Raw genomic sequence first — 21,861 nt, 5'->3', positions numbered from 1 at the left:
CAAGGTTCCTATTTATCTCAATGTTTGCGTTTTTTCAGTTTCTTGCCCACCTTATCTATTTTGTACCATAAAAAGGCAGCTAGAATGAGATTGCTTTCCTGGGAGTTTCATAGTTTACTTAGCACTAGCTTTCATAATCAGTTTCAAAATATTTGGCCGCAAGGAACATATAATACAATATATTTTACAAAGGCAGATAACACTTGTGAGTATCATTAGGCTTTCGAAATACTGGTAAACAGTCACACCAGACAGACAACAAGGTAAAAAGTAGTGTACGCGGCAGTAGTGAACTGTAAAAACATCAGAAATGATCAGTTTGGAAAAAAAGTTGAAGTCACAGTCTAAGCAGAAATTATAGGGGAGGCATTTTTTTGTTGTGTCGTGTCCATGGTAAGTGTTTTGCAGTTCATCCCTAGGAATATTAATTTGTATAATCGCAATTTAATACTGGACAACCCATTTAACACTGTATAAAAATATTAACTCAATATGCCCATATAACATACAAGGATGGTCTTTGTTTGAGATCACATGTAAGGGTACCGTCACACTTTAGCGACGCAGCAGCAATCCCACCAGTGATCTGACCTGGTCAGGATCGCTGCTGCGATGCTACATGCTTGCTGGTGAGCTGTCAAACAGGCAGATCTCACCAGTGACCAGCCCCCAGCCAGCAGCGACGTGCAAGCAACGCTGCGCTTGCACGGAGTCGGCGTTTGGAAGATGCGGACACTGGTAACTAAGGTAAACATCGGGTATGGTTACCCGATGTTTACCTTAGTTACCAACGCACACCGCTTAGCGTGTGCAGGGAGCAGGAGCCGGCAGCGTGAGAGCTGCGGAGGCTGGTAACGAAGGTAAATATCGGGTAACCACCTTGGTTACCCGATGTTTACCTTGGTTACAGCTTACTGCAAGCTGTCAGATGCCGGCTCCTGCTCCCTGCACATTCAGGATTGTTGCTCTCTCGCTGTCACACACAGCGATGTGTGCTTATCAGCGGGAGAGCAACAATAAAAAAACGAACCAGGGCTGTGTGTAACGAGCAGCGATCTCACAGCAGGCGCCAGATCGCTGCTCAGTGTCACACACAGCGAGATCGCTAATGAGGCCACTGCTGAGTCACAAAAAACGTGACTCAGCAGCGATCTCAGTAGCGATCTCGCTGTGTGTGAAGTACCCCTAACCCATAAGCAGATATCAAATCAGCTCCTAAGGCCTGTGACAGTCAATACTGATTAGCTATGAACTAATACTGCAGAACTTAAAGGGGGCCTGCTATTACAACGTTCTGAAGCTTCAGCCAATAGGTGTAGCACTATGCATGATCTAAAAAATAACAGGGTGACTGGTTAATGGGAACGTGTCAGGTGCTATATGCACCCAGAACCACAAGCCGTTTTGGGTGCCTATTAGTGATTCCTGCCTAAGAGTCCCTGTATACACTAGCATAAATAAACAGATATTTAGAAAAATATAGCTTAGTATATGCTAATGAGGCCAGCGACTAGTCCCAAGGTCGTTACTTCCATTGGCTGGTCGGCAAACAAGGCATGCTATCACGCCCTTAACATGCTAATGAACGCTCAGCGACAACATGCATACCTCACTCTTGATGGCAGCCGGCGGAGGATCGATGCACACTGGCCATGATCCGTAGTCCCCAGCACTTCCGGTCATGTGCACTGTACCTTACTGAAGCCGGGAAGCTTACACGCGGCATCAGTTTAGTATGTATCATTGGAAGTCAGGGGAACTCCTGATCATGCCCAGTGTGCCACCATTCTCCTCCGGCCGCCATCAAGAGTGAGGTATGTGCGCATCCCTGTGAATACATTAACATGTTTATACGCCCACTGGGGCGTGCTAGCATGCTATGTGGGCCAAATAGCCAAGGGAAGAAACGCCCTTGCGACTAGTCGCTGGCCTCATTAGCATATACTAAACGATCTTTACAAATACTTTTACTAAAGATCTGTTTATTTATGCTAGTGTATACAGGGACTGTTAGGCAGGAATCACTAATATGCATCCAAAACTGCTCATGGTTCTGGGTGCATATTGCACCTGACTAGTTCCCTTTAAGACACATCAGCCCTGTATCATCCTTCAGGTTTTTGGAGGGACACAAGTCACCAAGTGATGCCATATTATGTTATATGATTTTATATATTATAAAGTGGTGTTCCCAAATTCGCAAGTTATTCCCTATCGTTAAGGACAGCAGATAACTTTATGGGACTCTGACCGCTCAGATCTCAAACAATCCCAAAAATAAGGTTCTGCAGAGCTTGAACCAGAGATTTGAACAGAAGAGACCATGGTCGGTCTCTGTTCCATTTATAGGCTGTTGGACTGCCCATTTATTTTGTTGGAAGTACCACTGACCATGAATGAGAGGACAAGAAGGTGCCTTTCCATTTTATTCAAAAAAGGGGCTCTGCAGAACTCCATTCTCAAGATCACCTGGGGTACCAGTGGTCGGCCCCGCACTGACCACTTGAGATTTTGGGAAAACCCATTTAACAATATTTTTTTGCCTGAAGTGTAATGTTGTATGAGCATATACTCCAGTTTTTAGCATACATGTTATTGATTCTTTGCCTACATGTGATCATACATGTTTTAACCAACATTAATGGGCAGATACACAGCAACTCCCCCCCTTAAAGTCATACACATTGTTAGGTTTTAAAAAAATTCCCCCCCACTAAAACATTTAAGGCATTAAAATCCTGAGAAAGATAGTCCCATGTCACCTGCAAAAGGGAGGTGACCGCAGATACACAGTCACTCCATTATACTCTGGGGGAGATATGGAAAAATGAGAAGAGCATCCTAGCCATGTGAAAAATTTTTTGGTGTGTGGGAAACCAGTTACAACACTCTCACCCCTTGTGTTGGGTCTAGACGCTCAAAAGTTGATGACAAAATATAGCCCCTACTGACGACTGGACTTCCATTCACAATGGAGATATTAAAAGACCCACAGATCTATAAAACAAAATGTACATATTTAAGCATTTTAAATTAGAGGACAGAAAAAAAAATAAAAACACTAAAGAAATAAATGGAGGAACCAGGGTTTTTAATTCCTCTAAAACACAAAAAAAAAAAAAGAAGTTTTAACCAGCAGATATGTATGCAGACCAAACGCTATCATACACACTTCTTAAACATTTGCTTGGATAAAGTTATTTTTGCGATTTTGCCCCTAAACAGCCGAATTCCTTTCATAATATAAGATATTGCAATTGTCTCTACATCGGGATGGTTTAATACAATGACCGGTTGATTGTAGCTTGGTATGTGATGTGCCTGATCCGCCTTTACTGGACGGAGCCTTAGAGTTCTCAGATTTGGCTGAAAAGCGCTTTTCACAGCTGGAGCCACAAGTCTTTTAACTCTTGCTTTAGCACTCTCTCTTCTCATTTTAACAAAAACCTGCAATTTCTTTTTAACTTCATCCACATGAGAAGAAGTCATTTTATCATTCTGCATTGTGCAGGAAAGTGGCTGCATGACTATTCTCTTGTCACAAGATAAAAATAATGCCTGTGGCTTGGTAAAGTTGCTTATTTCCAGCTTGCTAAGACGGCTGGATCTACGTCCACCTTCCATATGATCCTGAAGAAGAGCACTGGGCTGACTTTCAGGGTCCTGGACATCTGTAGACACAGACTTCACAGATAACTGTATTTCAGCATCAATGTGTTGTATAGCCTTCTCCTTCGGAACTTCAGATTGTTCTTTTTCGGAAGCAGTATTTCCAAGAAGATCCTGAGATTTGTCAATGTCCATCTGACAATTAGATTCAGAGCTACATGTGCTAGGTGGTTCTTCACTTGAAGGGGGCTTCAAAGAGGAGCATGTGGAATCTATATCCTCATTCGATGGACTTGTGTTTGGACAATCCCAGTTTATCCCTTCAATGAGGTTTTGAGAATCAGAACTTAGGGAAAACACAGATGAAATTATTGGACCTCCAGAAAACTCCTCAAGGTCATCAAATATTTCATTAGCAGACTCTTCAACAGCATTTATGATTTCATTGGTATTATCAATTGGACAAGTCTCTTTAGGTTGGGCACTTTCTTCAGTTTTACAAACAGGTTTTGATGGTATCAATATATTCTCTTGAGACTTTTCACATAATACTGCACATTCTTGCAATGTAGGTTCAAATGGGTTTTCTACTGGATTCTTGGATGGGATGATGGGTTTTAAATGGTTTGGTTCTTCGTTCTTACTAGGTTGATTTGCAACACCTGGGTTAACCAAATTTAAAAACTTTAAAACCAGGTGACACGCACTGTTGACTGACTTCACTTCCATGACCTCTGCAATACAATTGGGGGGCACTTTGAAAGATGTTGGTGCAGCCACACTTAATGGTGTCCATGGATATAGCTTTTGGTCTACTGGTGAGATTACTTTGACTTCTAAGTCATCTGCAGGGTTATTTCCATTGGAAGAGAAAGTATTGATATTCGAGCCAAGACTATCAACTTCTGATGTTAGGTCTATTATGTCTCCAGTTGATGGAGGTCTGTTCTCTAAGATGCTCTGGGCGTTGGGAGCGATCACTTGTGTCTGCATTATGTTAATTGATGCCTTTTTGGACTCATTTTCAACAGTACTCACAGAACATTGGATCTTGCCATCACCATGAATTCTCCTGATGTGTTTGACAATGTAATCATTTCTGATGGCTCCATATCCACAGTACCCACAAGTAAAGGGAAATTTTCCTGTATGCGTTACCAAGTGTCTTTGAAATTCCGTTTTAGTGTAAGACACAAATTCACAATGTGAGCATGCATACTTAATGTCGTTGTGAAGAGTCACATGGTTTCTGTACTTGTTTGAGTCCTTTGTGGAAAATCTGCATTTTTCACAGTTAAACTTTTCTCCTATTTGTTGTTGCATCAAATTATTCATTATGGATTCTGTTCCACCATTTATTGCTTTCTGACAAAAAAATGCTCCTTGTGTTACATACTTATTGTTTTGTGAGGATTGGTTTATGGGGAAAGAGGCTACGCTAAAGGAGGAATCCATTGGCGTAACAAACAAGTATCAGTGACACGTAGACTTCACAAAGTGACTGATGGTGTCAAAGCTTCAAGTTCATGGGTTTTATGGATTCAATGAAGTTCAAGAAAATTCTGATTTCATTTTCCAAAAACGTATAATCGTTTTCTTGAGCTTAAATTGTTAAGTGTTCTTCACAGACCTAAAACACATGAAGAAAAACAATTCAAAATTAGTTCATTCGATAAAGGTTTCACAGCATTAAACAAATACAAACAACCAAAGACACACACTGATTCAAGGGTATTTTTGAAATGCAAATTATGGCTATGCTCAGTATAGGATATCACGCCATGATCAGTGTAGATTCCAACACCTAATGACCCACTGATCAGCAGAACATGATGGAGAACATGAGAGGACCTGAGCGTTCATAGGTACAGATGATGTAAAGGTAAAAGAAAAAAAAAAAAAAAAAATCTTAAAAGTGACTGAGACAGTCCAGCTAGTACTTTAGTTGTTGCATTCTGACAATTGGTAGAGTCTAATCACACAGTTATTGACAATCCTTAGCATTAGCTGTCAAGGTATATTTCTGGTAAATGTATATATAAAACTAAAAATGTATGTAATACACTAAATATTTCATAGAAAATTTTTGCCAAAATCCAAATTTAAAAAAAATAAAAATTAAAAATTAAGCAATTGAGAATTATACAGAATTTAAAACAATGGATCCAATTCATCAAAACTTTTTACACCACAAAAGTGGCGCAAACGCTTTGAAAAGTAGCAACATTTTGTACGCAACACAGAATTGCACAAAAATTTGGTGATTTTGCGGTTTCAAAAGGAACTTTGGATCAGCTCTGCTGAAATGGGCAAACCTGGGGCGGGGTTCTGGCTACGACCCCCAAACCTGTCAAATTCATCAAAACTGTGGACGTTTTCTACAGCAAAAATTAGACAAGGGGAGTATTTCAGGGGCACCGCATGCCACTTACTAGAGCCTCCAAATTCATAAAGTAGGGTGTGTCAATGATTTTTAGTACAATGAAGTCTGTCAAGAATGGCAAAGCACAAGCTTGGATAATGCCAGTCTTGATGAATTGGCGTCCATGTCTCCAAGTGTTTACCCCTTGGGCTTATCTTTCTTGGTAATTTGGTTCCCTTTGTTGTTTTACTGCATTGTCAAATCAGATCATTATCAGTTACCATTTGATTTTTTCTCATCATAATAATAATAAATAATATTATATTAGATGTATACTGTATATACATACACATACTTGCATACACACATCTATATATCTATCAATGCAGAAATATATTGCAAACTTTTGGTATATTCTAAAACATAAAATGTTTAGAGCACACAGTTACAAATCAACAGATTAAGACTTTTAATTCTACATGTGGTCATTATTTTAACTACTGACAGAATTGGGGGAGTTTTAAGAAAAAAATCTTTTTAGCAGGCATTGTTTTATCAGGTTCTCTTGAGAACTGTGCGCAGTCTACCCAAAGATGATTTCACAAGTTCGACATTTACGATCAGAGTACAAAATGTAATGTCCAACCTGACTGTGGGTCTAAAGACTTGAACCAAACAGTCTCATGAGTGCCTATGAGGCAGAAATCGGGTCAGGAGATCCACAGCTGATCCATACTTTGCAGTCTACACTCAAACCGGCATACCATGTATTGCAATGAAATGAAAAGCCAGTTTTCTTAAAAAGAAAATTAAAAAAAAAAAAAATAAATTATTTATTAACTCACCCACTTGCAACTTGTAATTTAAAAAGCTTGGTACATGAATACACGTTACAAGGCAAAAACCTTGTCTGGTACGTCGAGCATTAAATAGCTGCAAATATGAAAATAATACAGATCTACAATGCCTCAATAAGACAGAAAATATAGTAATTCAGCACCACCAAAATAGTAAAAAAAACAAACAAAACAAACAAGAAAAAAAAAAAATCTTTATTCCATAAAGGTTTCAGTCGAGAATAAATATTCAATAGTGTGCAATAAAACTTTACGAGTTTCAAACTTCTCAGAGTTATAATATAGATCTATCAGAGTGAACATAATTTTTTAATTTAAAATTTTTGTAAATATTTTGAGGCAAAGATAAAAGCTTCCAATTTTGCAGCAGCTTGTGTTCCAGTGATTGGGAACGGACATATTACGATCTAAATGAATTACTGTTGCCAGAGTATTTGTAATTTTTTTATTTTAATGTGGATTTAGACATGGATGTACTTAAAATCCACACTAAAAAAAAAAAGGCAGTATGAAACCAATCTGTTGTAGCATTTAAAAAAAACACTAAACTCTTGAGTTGTCTCACTGACCACTCAGTATTGTAATAGATGAGCACTTCTTGTTTTGTCGCGATAGGCCACATACACATGTTGCGTATTTAATTGTCCCAGTCCTGGTTGTGGCTTACAAATACTGAGAAAAAAAAACCTGAAAATGAAAAGTATGATAAACACTGGCACCACTTCTGCATTTTTTTTTTTCATCCACTCCTGGTTTTAAATTTCCAAGTACTGGAGGTGAAAAAAAACAAAAAAAAAAAACAACTGATTTCCTTGAAAGTGTCAGCGGACATGTAAATGTCACAGAACAGGATTACAAAGAAGAGTAGCTGCAGAAAGTTACAGGACATTGCACATTTCTAAATCTTTATCAAAAGAAACCCTTTTAAAAATGCTTAAAGGGGTGATCTGAAGGTCAATGTTTATTTTTCATCTAAATACTTATTTAGTAGCACAATCTACAACTAATTTCTAATTTACTTACATTAAAAATTCCCTACCGTTCACCAACTACACCATCTAAATCTTAATTTTTTTATTTCTCTTTTTTTTTTTTACTACTACTTACTCCTTTGTGAAGCTACATTTGAATCCCAGTGCATACTAAAATACTCAAACAAAGTGTCATCAGAAGTGCAGAGACTCCGGTCACTGCCTCAGCCCCTCCCTGAAATGAAGCATCATCAGTGATGCTAGTTTCATGGGCTGCTCTAGTCCCTGCGTACTGCGCACTGCATGATGTGCACAATGACAGTGCACTGTTGGTTGCCGGCTCAGAGCAGCAGTAAGAGGCTGTCAACAGAGCAGCGTTAGAATATCTGGTAGAGTGTAGAGATCCGCGTCGACCATGCAAATTACGTCACTGGCATCTACACACCGGATATTGACACCACTCTGTTGCTGGTTTATTACTGCTGATCTGACCTGACAGACTGTGATTAAGCACATCGTGCTAGTACTAGGCCAGCCTTTCAAACAAGCGTCATTGAGGATTTGTTTCAGGGAGGGGGATAAGGCTGCAGCAGTGACCGCAACCTTTGCTCCCTGATGAGGCTTTGGTTTTGTATTCCAGCATGCATTCGGATTCTCAAACGAAGTGTCAGAGAGAAAGTAGGGGAAAAATTAAAATGGCAATTAGTGTAGTTCAAGAAGGATAGGGAGTTTTTAATGCAAGTATATTATAAATTAATTTAGGTTACAGGTGGCATGGCTTCCTGAGAGCGTTACAGGACATGCAAATGCAGAGCTCCTGCAAGACCCACGATTTCCTGTATACTCACAGCCTTCTCCTCTTATTCTATGCCGCTACGTCCATGGGTAGAAAGAACATCCTCAACTCCTCACCTGGCAACATCAGAAGAAAGCATGTCCCGCTACCTACACCACAGACTAGTTCTCTCAGCGCAGGAGATCCAGTCAAACATGCCACTGGTGTCAAATTGTATTACGGAATCTCCACTTTCTAACCTAGGCCCTGGGATGACTGCAGTCCCATGCACTCACTCCTCAACAGCAGGGTCAGATTCCTCACCAGCGGATTCCCTTTCTCAGCTTTCTGGAGAGGAATGGGATTGGAAAGAACATTTGCGCTCTCTCTACAAAGGATGGCCTGGAGGCCACGTTTAATAGGTTAGATGAGACTTAGGACATCATGCAAGTGGGCAATAGAGGGGATAGCCTGGAGTCTGACACAGTGTCTTTATATCACAGAAGAGAGGACCAACACTATTATATCTGAACATACCACTGAGACATTCCATCACATTTTAGAAGACCGAGAGAACAGTCAAAGTCTAAATATTCCGTGGCCTGTCTGAATTAATCCCGGTTCATAAAGGTCCTATTTTTCCTCCTGCTAGGAGTTAAATTAGTTTGGCTTATGAAAGTTGTCCCTCCATTTCGTATGTCTCCCCATGTTTGTCATGTTCGTTTTGTCTGTCAAGTTTGTATCCGGCCGGTATTAGTTACCCTCTCTCCCTTCCTCTAACTATCATGGCTAAGTTAACGTTTACGTCTTTTTACTTTACAGGACCAAATATCTCAATGAAACTGAGACAGATATAGTATTGTCTACCCAAAAATAGCCTCAACAGCTATGTTTTAGATTTTGAAATCATGGGTCGATTCGGATAGTAGATATATTTTTTTTAGAATATCTATTGATAACAGGATTATGGTAATTGTTAACATTTCCCAAACAAACACCATCCGGAATCAAAGTTTTGCAGCCACTGGCAGAGTTCGCCGGGGGTTTCTCTATCATTCTGGGCGGTTCGTTCAATCTACCCTTTGATCCCTCTATCGACTTTTCGATGAGTAAATTATCTGTTTCTTTTTCAACAAGCCACAGACTTTAGCCATCACTCAATTTTTCACAACACTTACAGTCATCTAGACTATAGTTTTATATCCCATAAACTATTAGACTCTTCCCCAACATGTTCTATGGATTTATTCCTGTATTCTGACCAGACACCAGTTTTAGGGTCAATTGACATATCTCCCCTCCCTACCAGGAGTTTTTCTTGGAGACTTAATGACAATCTCCTATGAGATCAATTATGCATCAGAGGTTGAGGAACCTACAGTCACATTTGTTGTCAAAGATGATTCTCTCAGCACCATCTTTAAATGGGAGGCATTGAAAAGCATCTTGTGAAGTATTTCGTAGCTCATGGATCCAAAATTAAAAGAGAAAAATACGAAGTTCTTAAAACATTGATTAACTCTTTCCCAGATAGAAAATACTATTAAGTTCAGATCTTTTTATACTGAAGGTGGAGATCTCTGATGCTCAAAGCCAAATCCTCCAAATATTAGATAATAAATCCCATTGTCTATGTGACATAATTCAGAAGGGTTATATTGAATATGGCAACAAATGTGTCAGTTTTGCAATTTGTTAACTCTCCACCCATTACGTCATATATCATGAACATTAATTCTCCTTCGAAAGGTAAGATTTACTGTCCCACGGATATTTTGGAGCAATTTAGATCATATTATTCTGCCTTATATAAAACTGGGGGATCCGCTTTGGAGGAGGTAGCTAAAATCATGGATATTATGGCATATTTGGACAACTTTATTCCTCCCTCACTGGATGCAGATCTGTCCCAGGATTTGGAAAAAGACTGAGTTGAACGAGGTTTTGGGGGCGATTTAGGATTTGAATGTAGATAAGAGTCCAGGTTCTGAAGGTTTTTAGCCAGGTTTATTTTTTAAACTATTTAAGGAACATTTGGCTCCAGTCTTATTTCAGTCTTTTAATTCTACAACCCTGGAAGGGATATTTCCCATGCAATCATGATCTTCTCATATTCCAAAGGTTTGGGAAAAAAAAAAAAAAATCACACACATTGTAATAACTTCTGACCAATTTCATTAATTAGCATGGATCTAAGGATACATTCCAAAATACTAGCACTCAGTTAGCAACCTTTAATGCCAGGTATTATATGTAAAAGAACTGGTAGGTTTTGTTTTGCGTAGGGAAGCCAGGGGCAACACAATTAAGACCATGTCCATTATTGAGAGGGTGCACTCTAGTGAGAATCACATCCTGCCTAATGTCTACAGAAGCAGAGAAAGCTTTTGATGGAGGTTGGTGGGATCTAATAGAGTTAGCCATTTAACAGTTTAAATGTGTTTTGTATAAAATACATTTGGCCAAAAACCTGAAATATTTAGCCACTATTCTGATATTTTTCAGTACCCAGAGACTAATGTATAAAACAGTCAAGTACAACTCCAATTCCAAAAAAAGTTGGGACACTGTAAAATGTAAAGAAAACAAGAATACAATGATTTGGAAATTATTAGACATACTTTATTCATTATACACACATGCACATATCACATGTTGAACGTTGGACAATTTTCCATTTAATTTGAAAAAAGTATCTCATTTAGAAATGGATTGCACCAACACCTCCAAAATGGTGGGGCAGGGCCGTGTCTACAATGTTAAATATGCCCTCTTATTTTTGCCACAGTCTAAGCATCTGGGAAGTGAGGAGACAATTGAGAAATTTTTTTAAGAGGATTGCTGTCCCATTCTTACTTGATGTAGGAATTCCGCTGCTCCACAGTCCAGGGTCTTTGACTGATTTTTTGCTTCATAATTCATCAAAAATTTTATATTGTTGAAAAATCTGGACAGCAGGCACCTGGTCATCAACCAAACTCTTCATCTGCAGAGCCATGTGTGGACACACGAGGGTGAGTGGGTGCTCTCATCCACTGGCCTGGCTATCTTCAGAAAGCCTGCATGGACCAGGGCTGGTCCCACTGAACACCAGCACTCCTTCCCTTTGGGCAGAACACTTCAAGACAACACGGTATGGGAATCACATATTGGCAAAATGTTTTTGGTTTTCCAACAGGCAAAACATACATTCCCAACAAGAACACAAGAAGTTACAAGCGACAGAATCTCACTATTCTACCGAGTAGCCAGGGATTAACGTCTTCATAACTTCGGGGCTTCTAGGGCCAACTATCTCCGCTAGCAGCACCCAGAGTTTGGTGGGCACCCACTGAGAGGAGATAGTGGCAAGCTTAGGAAGCTGACAAAGCACAGGAAGATATGAAGTAGGGCAACCAAATTGTCAGAACCTGAGTTCTCCAAGTGAATTTGTGGGCTTAGTGTTCAGCAGTGAAGCAGCTCTGATCTTCCAGCTGGAACCATGGATCCTAAACTGAAATACTGTAGAATTTAGTGACAAGAGCAAGGCTTTTTTTTATACCAGTCAAGTCTCATTTCAGGGTATTGTGTCTTATTGGATTGGCAGGAAATGGCTGTTTTCTCATTGGTTGCTAGATCAATCCGACTGTATAATTTCCCTCTGAATTATGTAGTCAAAAGGGCTGAGGCAATCCACATTTAACAGACAGTAGGGCTCCGGTCAGTCTGACATGGAACAATGGCTACCTTCACTTGATTTACCGAACAAAGGATCAATACATCTGGCCTAACTAAAGGGAATCTGTCACCAGCTTTTTGCTACCCCATCTGAAAGCAGCATAATGTAGAGGCAGAGACCTCAATTCCAGCGATATGTCACTTACTGAACTGTTAGCTGTCATTTTTTATAAAATCAAGGTTATCTCTGCTGCAGATCTAGCAGTTATACAGAGCTCATGAATATGCTGAACTATCTGGCAGCACAAGAAGTAGTCCTCTAATGATGATCTACTGCTGATTATTCAATGATTTATCAAACCTTCACTAAGCAGCCCAGTAAGTGATACATCGCTGGAATCAGGGTCTCTGCCCCTACGATATGCAGATATCAGATTAGGTGGTAAAAACCTGGTGACTGATTCCCTTTAAGAATAGTTCAACACACAAAAGTGGCCAGACGTGGAGTCTTCACACCATGCTGTTGTGATGGTTGCAGTATGTGGTTTAGCATTGTCTTGCAGAAATATATAAGGGATTCTCTGAAATAGACATGATCTGGATGGAGCATATGTTGTTGTACAACCTCTATATAATGCCCAGCACGGATCGTGCCTTTCATGTGCAATCATAGGCACTAATGCAACAACATTACCATCAGAGATGCAGGAACAGAGCGTTAACAACAATCTGGATGTTTCCAAGAGACTGCCTCTCTAACATGTTGTTTTTACACAGTATCCTATGTCTTAGTTGAGAATTGACATTCCATTTGTTATTACATTAGTACCACTTAGTTTTCCAGGCTTTTCCAACCTTGTCTCAACTCTTTTCAGCCATCACAGCCATCTATTTCTTCTAAGTGGATTAATTTTTTCCAGTCGAATGGAAAAATGTGCAACTTCCACTCTCTGATCTGTGTCCTATGCTCTGCTGTGAATACTGTAAAAGATTTCAAACATGACATTCATGTTTTTTGGGTTTTTTTTTTTATAGTGTCCCAACTGTTTTTTGGAATTGGGGTTGTACACTTAAAAAGATGAAATTTGATTTTCCACCAAGGATTCACTCCAGCCACATAAATTGTATTTCATGTATATTACTGACCATTATAAGCCTTGACAATAGCAGTTTTGATTGTCGCAGTTGACATTTTTCATATAGAACGAAAAATTGACACTTAACAAAAATGATTTACTAATATATGGCCATTTTTCAATTTTGTGTGGAAATGGTAATTATAAAAAGACTAAATATTTTGAATTTTATATAATTCTGTAGTACATAGTGATTATTTCTTATTATAGGGGACGACGTTTGCATTTCGATTTACTTTATACTGCTCATATCAAAAGACCAAACGAAAAACTGAAGGGGGGAAAGCGCAATAGGGCCTTATCCAACCTACATGCAAAAAGTAATAAAGGGAATGTGCTGACCTTATGGGGTTGTGTGTCACACAACCTGATTCAAAGCAGAGTCCACGTGCTTAACAAGCCGAACCAGATCAGATACTGCGATGCCGAAGATATGACATAACCTTCCTTCAACTTTACTGGATTTGTTTTATTCTATGTGTTTCGAAGTTTCTCCCCACTTCATCTGGAAATCCACCAATATAGCAGGCTACAACAGTAATGCGGTCTATAAATTGCAGAAGGTTTTCTTCATTGGCGCACATTTATGAAAACCTGCTACTATTTATATAAATCGCATTACTGTTGTAGCCTGTTATATTAGTGGATTTCCTGATGAAGTGGGGAGACACTTCGAAACATGTAGAATAAAACCACCCTCATTCAATCTTCCTCGGATTTATATCATATCTTCAGCAGCGCAGTAGCAGCTCCACGTCTCTTGTTTCATATCAAAGACCGGTATAGAATGCACAAGTACAATTAGATGATAAATCTACAATACACTGTGTGCAGAATTATTAGGCAACTTGTATTTTAGAGGATTTTTTTTATTATTGATCAACAACTATGTTCTCAATCAACCCAAAATACTCAAATATCAAAGCTTAATATTTTTGGAAGTTGGAGTGGGTTTTTTTTTTTTTTTAGATTTGGCCATCTTAGGATATCTGTTTGTGAAGGTAACTATTACTGTGCAGAATTATTAGGCAACTTAATAAAAACCAAATATATTCCCATCTCACTTGTTTATTTTCACCAGGTAAACCAATATAACTGCACAAAATTTAGAAATAAACATTTCTGGCATGCAAAAACAAAACCCTCAAAAAATTTGTGACCAATATAGCCACCTTTCTTTATGATGACACTCAGCAGCCTACCATCCATAGATTTTGTCAGTTGCTTGATCTGTTTACGATCAACATTGCGTGCAGCAGCCACCACAGCCTCCCAGACACTGTTCGAGAGGTGTACTGTTTTTCCCTCCATGTAGATCTCACATTTTATGAGGGACCACAGGTTCTCTATGGAGTTCAGATCAGGTGAACAAGGGGGCCATGTCATTATTTTTTCATCTTTTAGACGTTTACTGGCCAGCCACGCTGTGGAGTAGTTGGATGTATGTATGTGATAGAGCATTGTCCTGGATGAAAATCATGTTTTTCTTGAACGATACCGGCTTCTTCCTGTACCACTGCTTGAAGAAGTTGTCTTCCAGAAACTGGCAGTAGGTCTGGGAGTTGAGCTTCACTCCATTCTCAACCCGAAATGGTCCCACAAGTTCATCTTTGATGGATGATAAAAGCCCATACCAGTACCCCACCTCCACCTTGCTGGCGTCTGAGTCGGAGTGGAGCCCTTTGCCCTTTACTGATCCAGCCTCTGGCCCATCAAGAGTCACTCATTTCATCAGTCCATAAAAGCTTTGAAAAACCATTCTTAAGATATTTCTTGGCCCAGTCTTGACATTTCATCTTATGTTTCTTGTTCAAAGGTGGTCGTTTTTCAGCCTTCCTTACCTTGGCCATGTCCCTGAGTATGGCACACCTTGTGCTTTTTGATACTCCAGTAATGTTGCAGTTCTGAAATATGGCCAAACTGGTGGCAAATGGCATCTTGGCAGCTTCAAGCTTGATTGTCCTCAATTCACGGGCAGTTATTTTGCGCCTTTTTTGCCCATCACGCTTCTTGCAACCCTGTTGGCTATCTGCCATGAAACGCTTGATTGTTCAGTGATCACGCTTCAAAAGGTTTGGCAATTTAAAGACTGCTGCATCCCTCTGCAAGACATCTCACAATTTTGGACTTTTCAGAGCCCGTCTAATCTCTCTTCTGACCCATTTTGCCAAAGGAAAGGAAGTTGCCTAAAAATTAAGCACAGCTTATATAGGGTGTCGATGTCATTACACCGCATCCCTCCTCATTACAGAGATGCACATCACCTGATTTACTTAATTGGTAGTTGGCTCTCAAGCCTATACAGCTTGAAGTAGGACAACATGTATTCAAATTATCATGTGATCAAAATACTCATTTGCCTAATAACTCTGCACACAGTGTACACTCAAGACTAAGCATGTATTGTTAAGTATTTCAGAAAGACAAGATGTGACGATCATCGCCTGCATTTAGACCCTTTTCAATACTGATGCTACAAAAATAATAATATAGCTATCCTCTTGGTACTGTAATGTATTAGTCCATGTGTGACGCCCTGGACTAGCCAGGTAGTCACAGACATAACACCACACACACCCCTTCCCCTGGATAGTAACACCAGTCAGACAAAAACCCTTGTTGCCTCCCTCCAGGGTCTGAGGTCCACACCAGGTGGGGTGGAGCCAGGCAGTTGGCCCCACCCACCGAGGAGTTAACAGGTCTGGAGGCGGGAAAAGTGACATATTAAGTTTGGAGGTGAACGTGAGAGGACAGAACCTGTTAAGTGTCTGGGTAGGAGCCCAGGCACTGTCAGCAAGGTTGGCAGATGGTGGTGGCCGTCTGCAGGAGTTAGTGGATCTCTGCGGAGCCGTAGGACCGGGGTCGGGCGGTGGCCCGCCGGTACCGAACTGGAGAGTGGAGTGAAGCTTGGAGCCGCCAACAATGGTCAAATCCGAAAGTGACCGGAACCCCAGGGGTTTCCTAATAACCAAGACCCGATAGAAGGCAACAGTGAACACCGTGAGGATACACAGCCACCGCCACAGGCTACAGATCCAAGGGCAAGCGCCTGCGGGCAAAACGGGCTCCTTCGATACCTATACGCCAGGGACCGGACTACCGGTGGGCAACCACAGGAGTCAGAACATTCTAACAAGGTGCAGGGAAAGACAGCCACCATCACCCTGTCCGGGGAGAGCACAACACTGCAGCCGGCTGCGGGACCCATCCATCCGGCCGTTTGGTTTATCAGAGAGACTGTAAATTTGTACCTGAGTGAGTACCACAGTGCCATCCGGCACAGCGCTGCGCTGCCCCTGCAACCCTGCACCCCAGTCATCCAGCCTCCCCGTTCCACAACCGGGCCCCGGGATCACCAACTCCTACCCACGGAGGGGACAACATCCTAGCTGCTCCCTACCGTCGCTCCCGGGATCCCAGTCACCAGCAGCGGTGGTGCCCATTATCACCACGACCCGTGGGTGGAGTCACGAACTATCTCCCAAAACAAACCACCCCCTTTTCACTCATGGGCGAGGAGCGCTGCTCGAGTCCCCGGGTCCGGCCCATCGCTCGAGCCACCGAGCAGCAGCAGCGGACACGAGTGTAGTGAGCAAGGCCCCTCCGCCCACAACACATGCTCTTCCCCTAACCAAACATATAATTTCTATGGGTTATCCAGGACTTAACTATTGATGACCTATCCATGGGAACCTTATGAATATGAGATATGTAGGGGTCCGACACCTAGAAACCCCACCAATCAGCTGAAATCTGCTCTGATAGTGTTTGGAATATAAAGCCAATCGTACACATTAGAAGTCTGTCAGATCAATGTATCAGGCAATCGTTCCGCCGGCAGCCATCTAATCCGACACTCCCATAGACAGGAGTGCTTGATTGGCCAACTATCAAGTTGGCTGGCGGTTTAGCTAAGGGAGAACAATGACATCAGACGTGCAATCAACATCTCACCCAACCAACAGTCGGTCGGCACGCCCATACACATTACACAGTTGATATGGGGGGTGGGGGGCTGGGGTTCAGCTGATTTTAGGCTAACATGTATGGAGACCTCAAGCACTGGACAGAGCAGACCAGATCAGTCATCTCCCATTCACTTCCGGAAGACCATCTATTGATTTTCTTTCATTTGGCTGCTATAAAACGTACAAAGCCTACTACACAAATGAGAGGTGTGCGACTACAATACAGTAGCTCCCAGGACAGTTATAACAAAAAGGTAAAATAGTAGCTGTTAAAAAAAAAAAAAAAAAAAAAATAGAACATTTTGTTTCTACAAAATGAAACTAAATACAAATCACACATTTAAAATATATTTCTTTACTGAATATAGAGAATAGAAACCTCCCAATTTTCTTCTAATGAAAAAACAAAATACAACTGTGTCTATTTAAAAAGACATTATAAAGCACTCTCCTTACAGTTTGTGAAACTAGCAAATTAATCCAAATATAAGTTTTTTTTACATATGCAATTATTTTAGATCTTTATTGTTAAGATCTGTGAAACAAATATTACTTACTTTTTCTTGCAGTTAAATTTGCATAAACGTAGCCATAACTTTATAACAAATATCAGACATATTTTGAAATGTTCGGCTGTACCTTGGAAAATTATTTTTGGCCCTACTTTTAAACCTTTTTATGACATCTGATGCAAGTTTACGTCATGGGTGGGAAGTGGATCACGCCATATTGCATAAGCTTAAGTCATGGTGATCATGTGAGACACAATTGCCGCTAGGATCTCTGCTTACGAGATACCTGAGCCCCGGCTGTCACAGCTAGGGACAGTCCCCGCACTGCCACTGGCTTTTTAACCTGCTAAAAAACACACATATATATATATATATATATATATATCTATCAATATCACAACCAATAGTGATTATAGCATTTAGAAGGCTGGGAGAGGGTGTGTGCTCACTCTCCCACCTGATCAAGACCCCTGCAATGTGATTACACAGGCCCTAGGTCAAATGACGACATTCGATTCTGTTACAGTGGCCTGTTAGACCATGACAGCAGCATTGTCTAAGAGGCATTCTATCAGTGTAACGTTGACAGGTGTAATGTATTGCAATGTATGTGCACTACAATACACTACACCAGAGAACACATACTAAGCATTGCTGCATCCAGAGAAGCATGATCTATAAAACTGACACTAGCTAACCTCTTCAAATTTACACCATAAAAAAAAAAAAAAAAAAAAAAAACAAAAAAAAAAACACTACACAAAGTGTTTTTCCATCATACAATAGAATAAAATGCAATAAAAAGTAAAGTGTAAATAAAAATGGTATCAGATCTTGTCCTGCAAACAAAAAAAAAATAAATAAATAATCTATAGCTCTCAGAATATGACAAAAAATATTTTTTTTTTTTTAGATATAGGTTTTGCACACTAAAAAAAAATTTTAAGAAAGAATATAAATATGGTATCGCTGTATTCATATTGACCTGGGAGAATAAAGTGGTCCTATCACTTTTACAGGACGGTTAACCACATTAAAAAAAAAAAACAAAAAATAAAATCCTGAATTGATGTTTCTTCTCAATTCTGTCTTACAAAAAGTAGAATAGACAGCTATTATATATATTTTATTACGTGGCCCAAAATGGTACCAATAAAGACTCAAACTCATCCTGCAAAAAGCAAGTCCTCACATTACTGTTGGCAGAAAAATAAACTATAGCTTTTAAAAAATTTCCATGATGCTAAAGAAAAAAAAAAAAAAAAAAAAGTTGTTTATTTTGTAAAAAGTTGGTGGTTTTAGGGTCATAGTAACCAAACCTAACAAAAAAAAAAAAATGAAACAATATAAACCTGGCATTTCTATAAACATACAGATTTGAGGAATAAAGCCACCTGATCACAGGTGAACAGCTTAAAAAAAAAATATAAATGAAAGAAGCCAATTCTTCAACTGCTGTTGATTTGTTCCTTCTGTCTCTCAAAGATCGCAGTAAGGTGCAGATCACATTTATCCTGCACTCTTTGCTGAGCGCTTACATAGGGGGTTTACATTTAAATCCCTAAAACAAAAAAAAAAAAAAAACAACAGCTCAGACAAAAGTCACAACAGAGAATTCCCTGTAATGAGGCAGAGGGAGAGTCTTTGACATCACATCTGGCCTGTGGTTCGGCAATGTCCATCTTTTTATGCGTGCACAAAAGGAGGACACCACTGACGGACAAAACTGAGACCGGAGTAAGGCCATGTGCGCACGTTGCGTTCAGTAACTTGCAGAAATGAATGCATCCTCTGGCAGAAATTGTCATTGTCAAATTTGGTTATGACCACATAAACGCTGGAAATACGCAAGCGTTTTTATAGCGTTTTTGCCGCATTTTGACCGCGTTTTACATGCATTTTCAGTGCTTAAATTGAGATTCATTTTCAATACAAATACACAAGTAAATAAAGTTTGAACATTCAAACAGTAGGAATTTTTAATTTTTTTTTTTAAATTAACCTCTAAATCATACACTATAATGATAATTTACCGAAAATGATTAATGAGATTTAATAATTATGTTCAAAATAAAATAAAAAATATTTGACTCATTTTTAAAGTCGGCTGGATGTGAGGGCAAATGGAAACCTCTTGACCTCACTAAAATGGCAAAAAAGCATGCGTTTAGCATCAAAAAAGCACGTAAAACGCTAACGCTAGAAATTTCTTTTACGATGCGTTTACATAATTCTCATTGACTCTAATGTTACCAAAATGCTGCCAAAATGGCAAAAACAATGGACATGCTGATTCTTCAAGCGCAGAGATTTTGACAAATTTTTGACCAAAAACGCTGCATTTTTAAAAGCATTGTGCACACAAGAAATCCCTATTTCCCATAGACTTTGCCTGGAAATCAAAACGCATGCATTTTTGCATTAAAAAGCTGCAGCTCAAAATGCTGCAGAAACGCATGAAAAAATGCAACGTGTGCACAGAGCCTAAGGCTGCTTTCACACTACGTCTTTTTAACATGCGTCCTGAACGGTTTTTTGCTGCAAAAGCGGATCCTGCTTTTACAGCAAAAAATGCATGCAAACGCATGTCTTATTTTGCAGGATCCTGTCACTGGATGTTTAGGGGCGGGCATTGGAGTCATGTGATCGGGAGTGAGGGGAACTAAACGTGCCAGACTGGGAGCCGGCATCTGACAGCTGCGAGGCTCGTAACCAAGGTAAACATCGGGTATACTTGCTTGGATACCCGATATTTACTTTGGTTACAAGCGTCTGCAGCTGCTAGGAGCCGGGCTCCCTGCACACGTTACCAACGTAAACATCGGGTAACTAAGATAAGTGGTTACCCGATGTTTACCTTGGTTACGAGTGTCCGCAGCTCTCAGGTGGGGGGAGAGGGAGGGGGAGAGACAAAGAGAGGGAGGAGAGAGAGGGGGAGAGAGACAGAGGGAGGAGAGAGATCGACTGATCACGGAGGCTGGCTTCTGGGCATGCTCAGTAGAGCAAGCAGGATCCTGCCTATCAGCATGCCAGCGTTCACATGCGTTTGCTTGCTGTTTAGTCAGGATCCAGCAATTTGCAGAAGTTGGACGCAGCTCAAAAACGCTACAAGTAGCGTTTTTGAAAGATGTTAAAAAACTGCAAGTCGCTGGATCCTCACTATAACGCACACAAACGCAGGTGAACGCATGTTGACGCGAGTCCATTACAAATGCATTGAAATGAAAACGCATTTGCACTGGATCCGTTTCTGCGTTAAAAAACCGTTCAGGACGCATGTAAAAAAAACATAGTGTGAAAGCAGCCTAACTCTGCTGCCTCAATGTGAATGGATCCAACGAGGGTTTCCCCTGACTCATGTATTTTGGAAATATAGAAGGAAATTCTAACAAAAGAACTCAGCATCGAACAAAGGATTGATGTGAACTGATGCAAGCTGTTCTGTTCCCCAAGTTCATAAGAAATAGCATTCAACTAAACCCATAAAAAAAAAAAAAAAACTAACAAGTCCCCACTCCTCTCCATCACCTGTTAATGAAAATATAGGGGGCTTCCACATTACTGGTGGGACAAAGGCTCTGGAAAATCACTACAGATGACCCCAAATAGAAATCCAGAAAGTCTGAACTCTCAAATCCAAATGCCCCCTTGCTTTCTGAGCACAAGAATGTGCATAAACCACAGTGAACATCCACAGGTTTTTAAATTGTTGTAGTGAGGAGGGTCTGCTTAATTTACAGGGTGTTTCTCCAGAAGCACAAGCTGGGCACTACAATGTACTATGCTCCTCAATAAACTGGGCACTAGAAGGAGTTATTCGCAATTTTTGAATCTACAAAATTCACTGTCTGACTCCATGGGTGTTTTCCAGAAACAAAATAGTCACTACCCCATAGATGAATTCCCAAAGGACTGTAATATCCATAATGTGGTAACTTAAGGAAGTTTCTCCTTTTCTGGCACTTAGGGGCTCTTTATATGGTGTCTGCAAACTATTCTAGAAAAATCCATTCT

At 40.2% G+C, this 21,861-nt stretch overlaps 1 protein-coding gene across 1 annotated transcript in view; it reads right to left on the bottom strand.

The window, feature by feature from the left end:
• Window positions 1–902: 902 nt before the first annotated feature.
• The window catches only part of ZNF518B (zinc finger protein 518B), a 46,467-nt gene continuing 25,508 nt past the window's right edge, over window positions 903–21,861 (bottom strand). Inside the window, exon 2 of the mRNA XM_075333458.1 lies at window positions 903–5,239. Coding sequence (XP_075189573.1) covers window positions 3,163–5,064 — 1,902 coding nt within the window. The 5' untranslated portion in view covers window positions 5,065–5,239 and the 3' untranslated portion in view covers window positions 903–3,162. The remainder of the gene's footprint in view (window positions 5,240–21,861) is intronic.

The sequence above is a fragment of the Anomaloglossus baeobatrachus genome, chromosome 1 (genome assembly GCF_048569485.1).
Source record: "Anomaloglossus baeobatrachus isolate aAnoBae1 chromosome 1, aAnoBae1.hap1, whole genome shotgun sequence".
NCBI classification, from domain to species: Eukaryota; Metazoa; Chordata; class Amphibia; order Anura; family Aromobatidae; genus Anomaloglossus; species Anomaloglossus baeobatrachus.
This window is presented reverse-complemented; position numbering and strand designations above follow the sequence as displayed.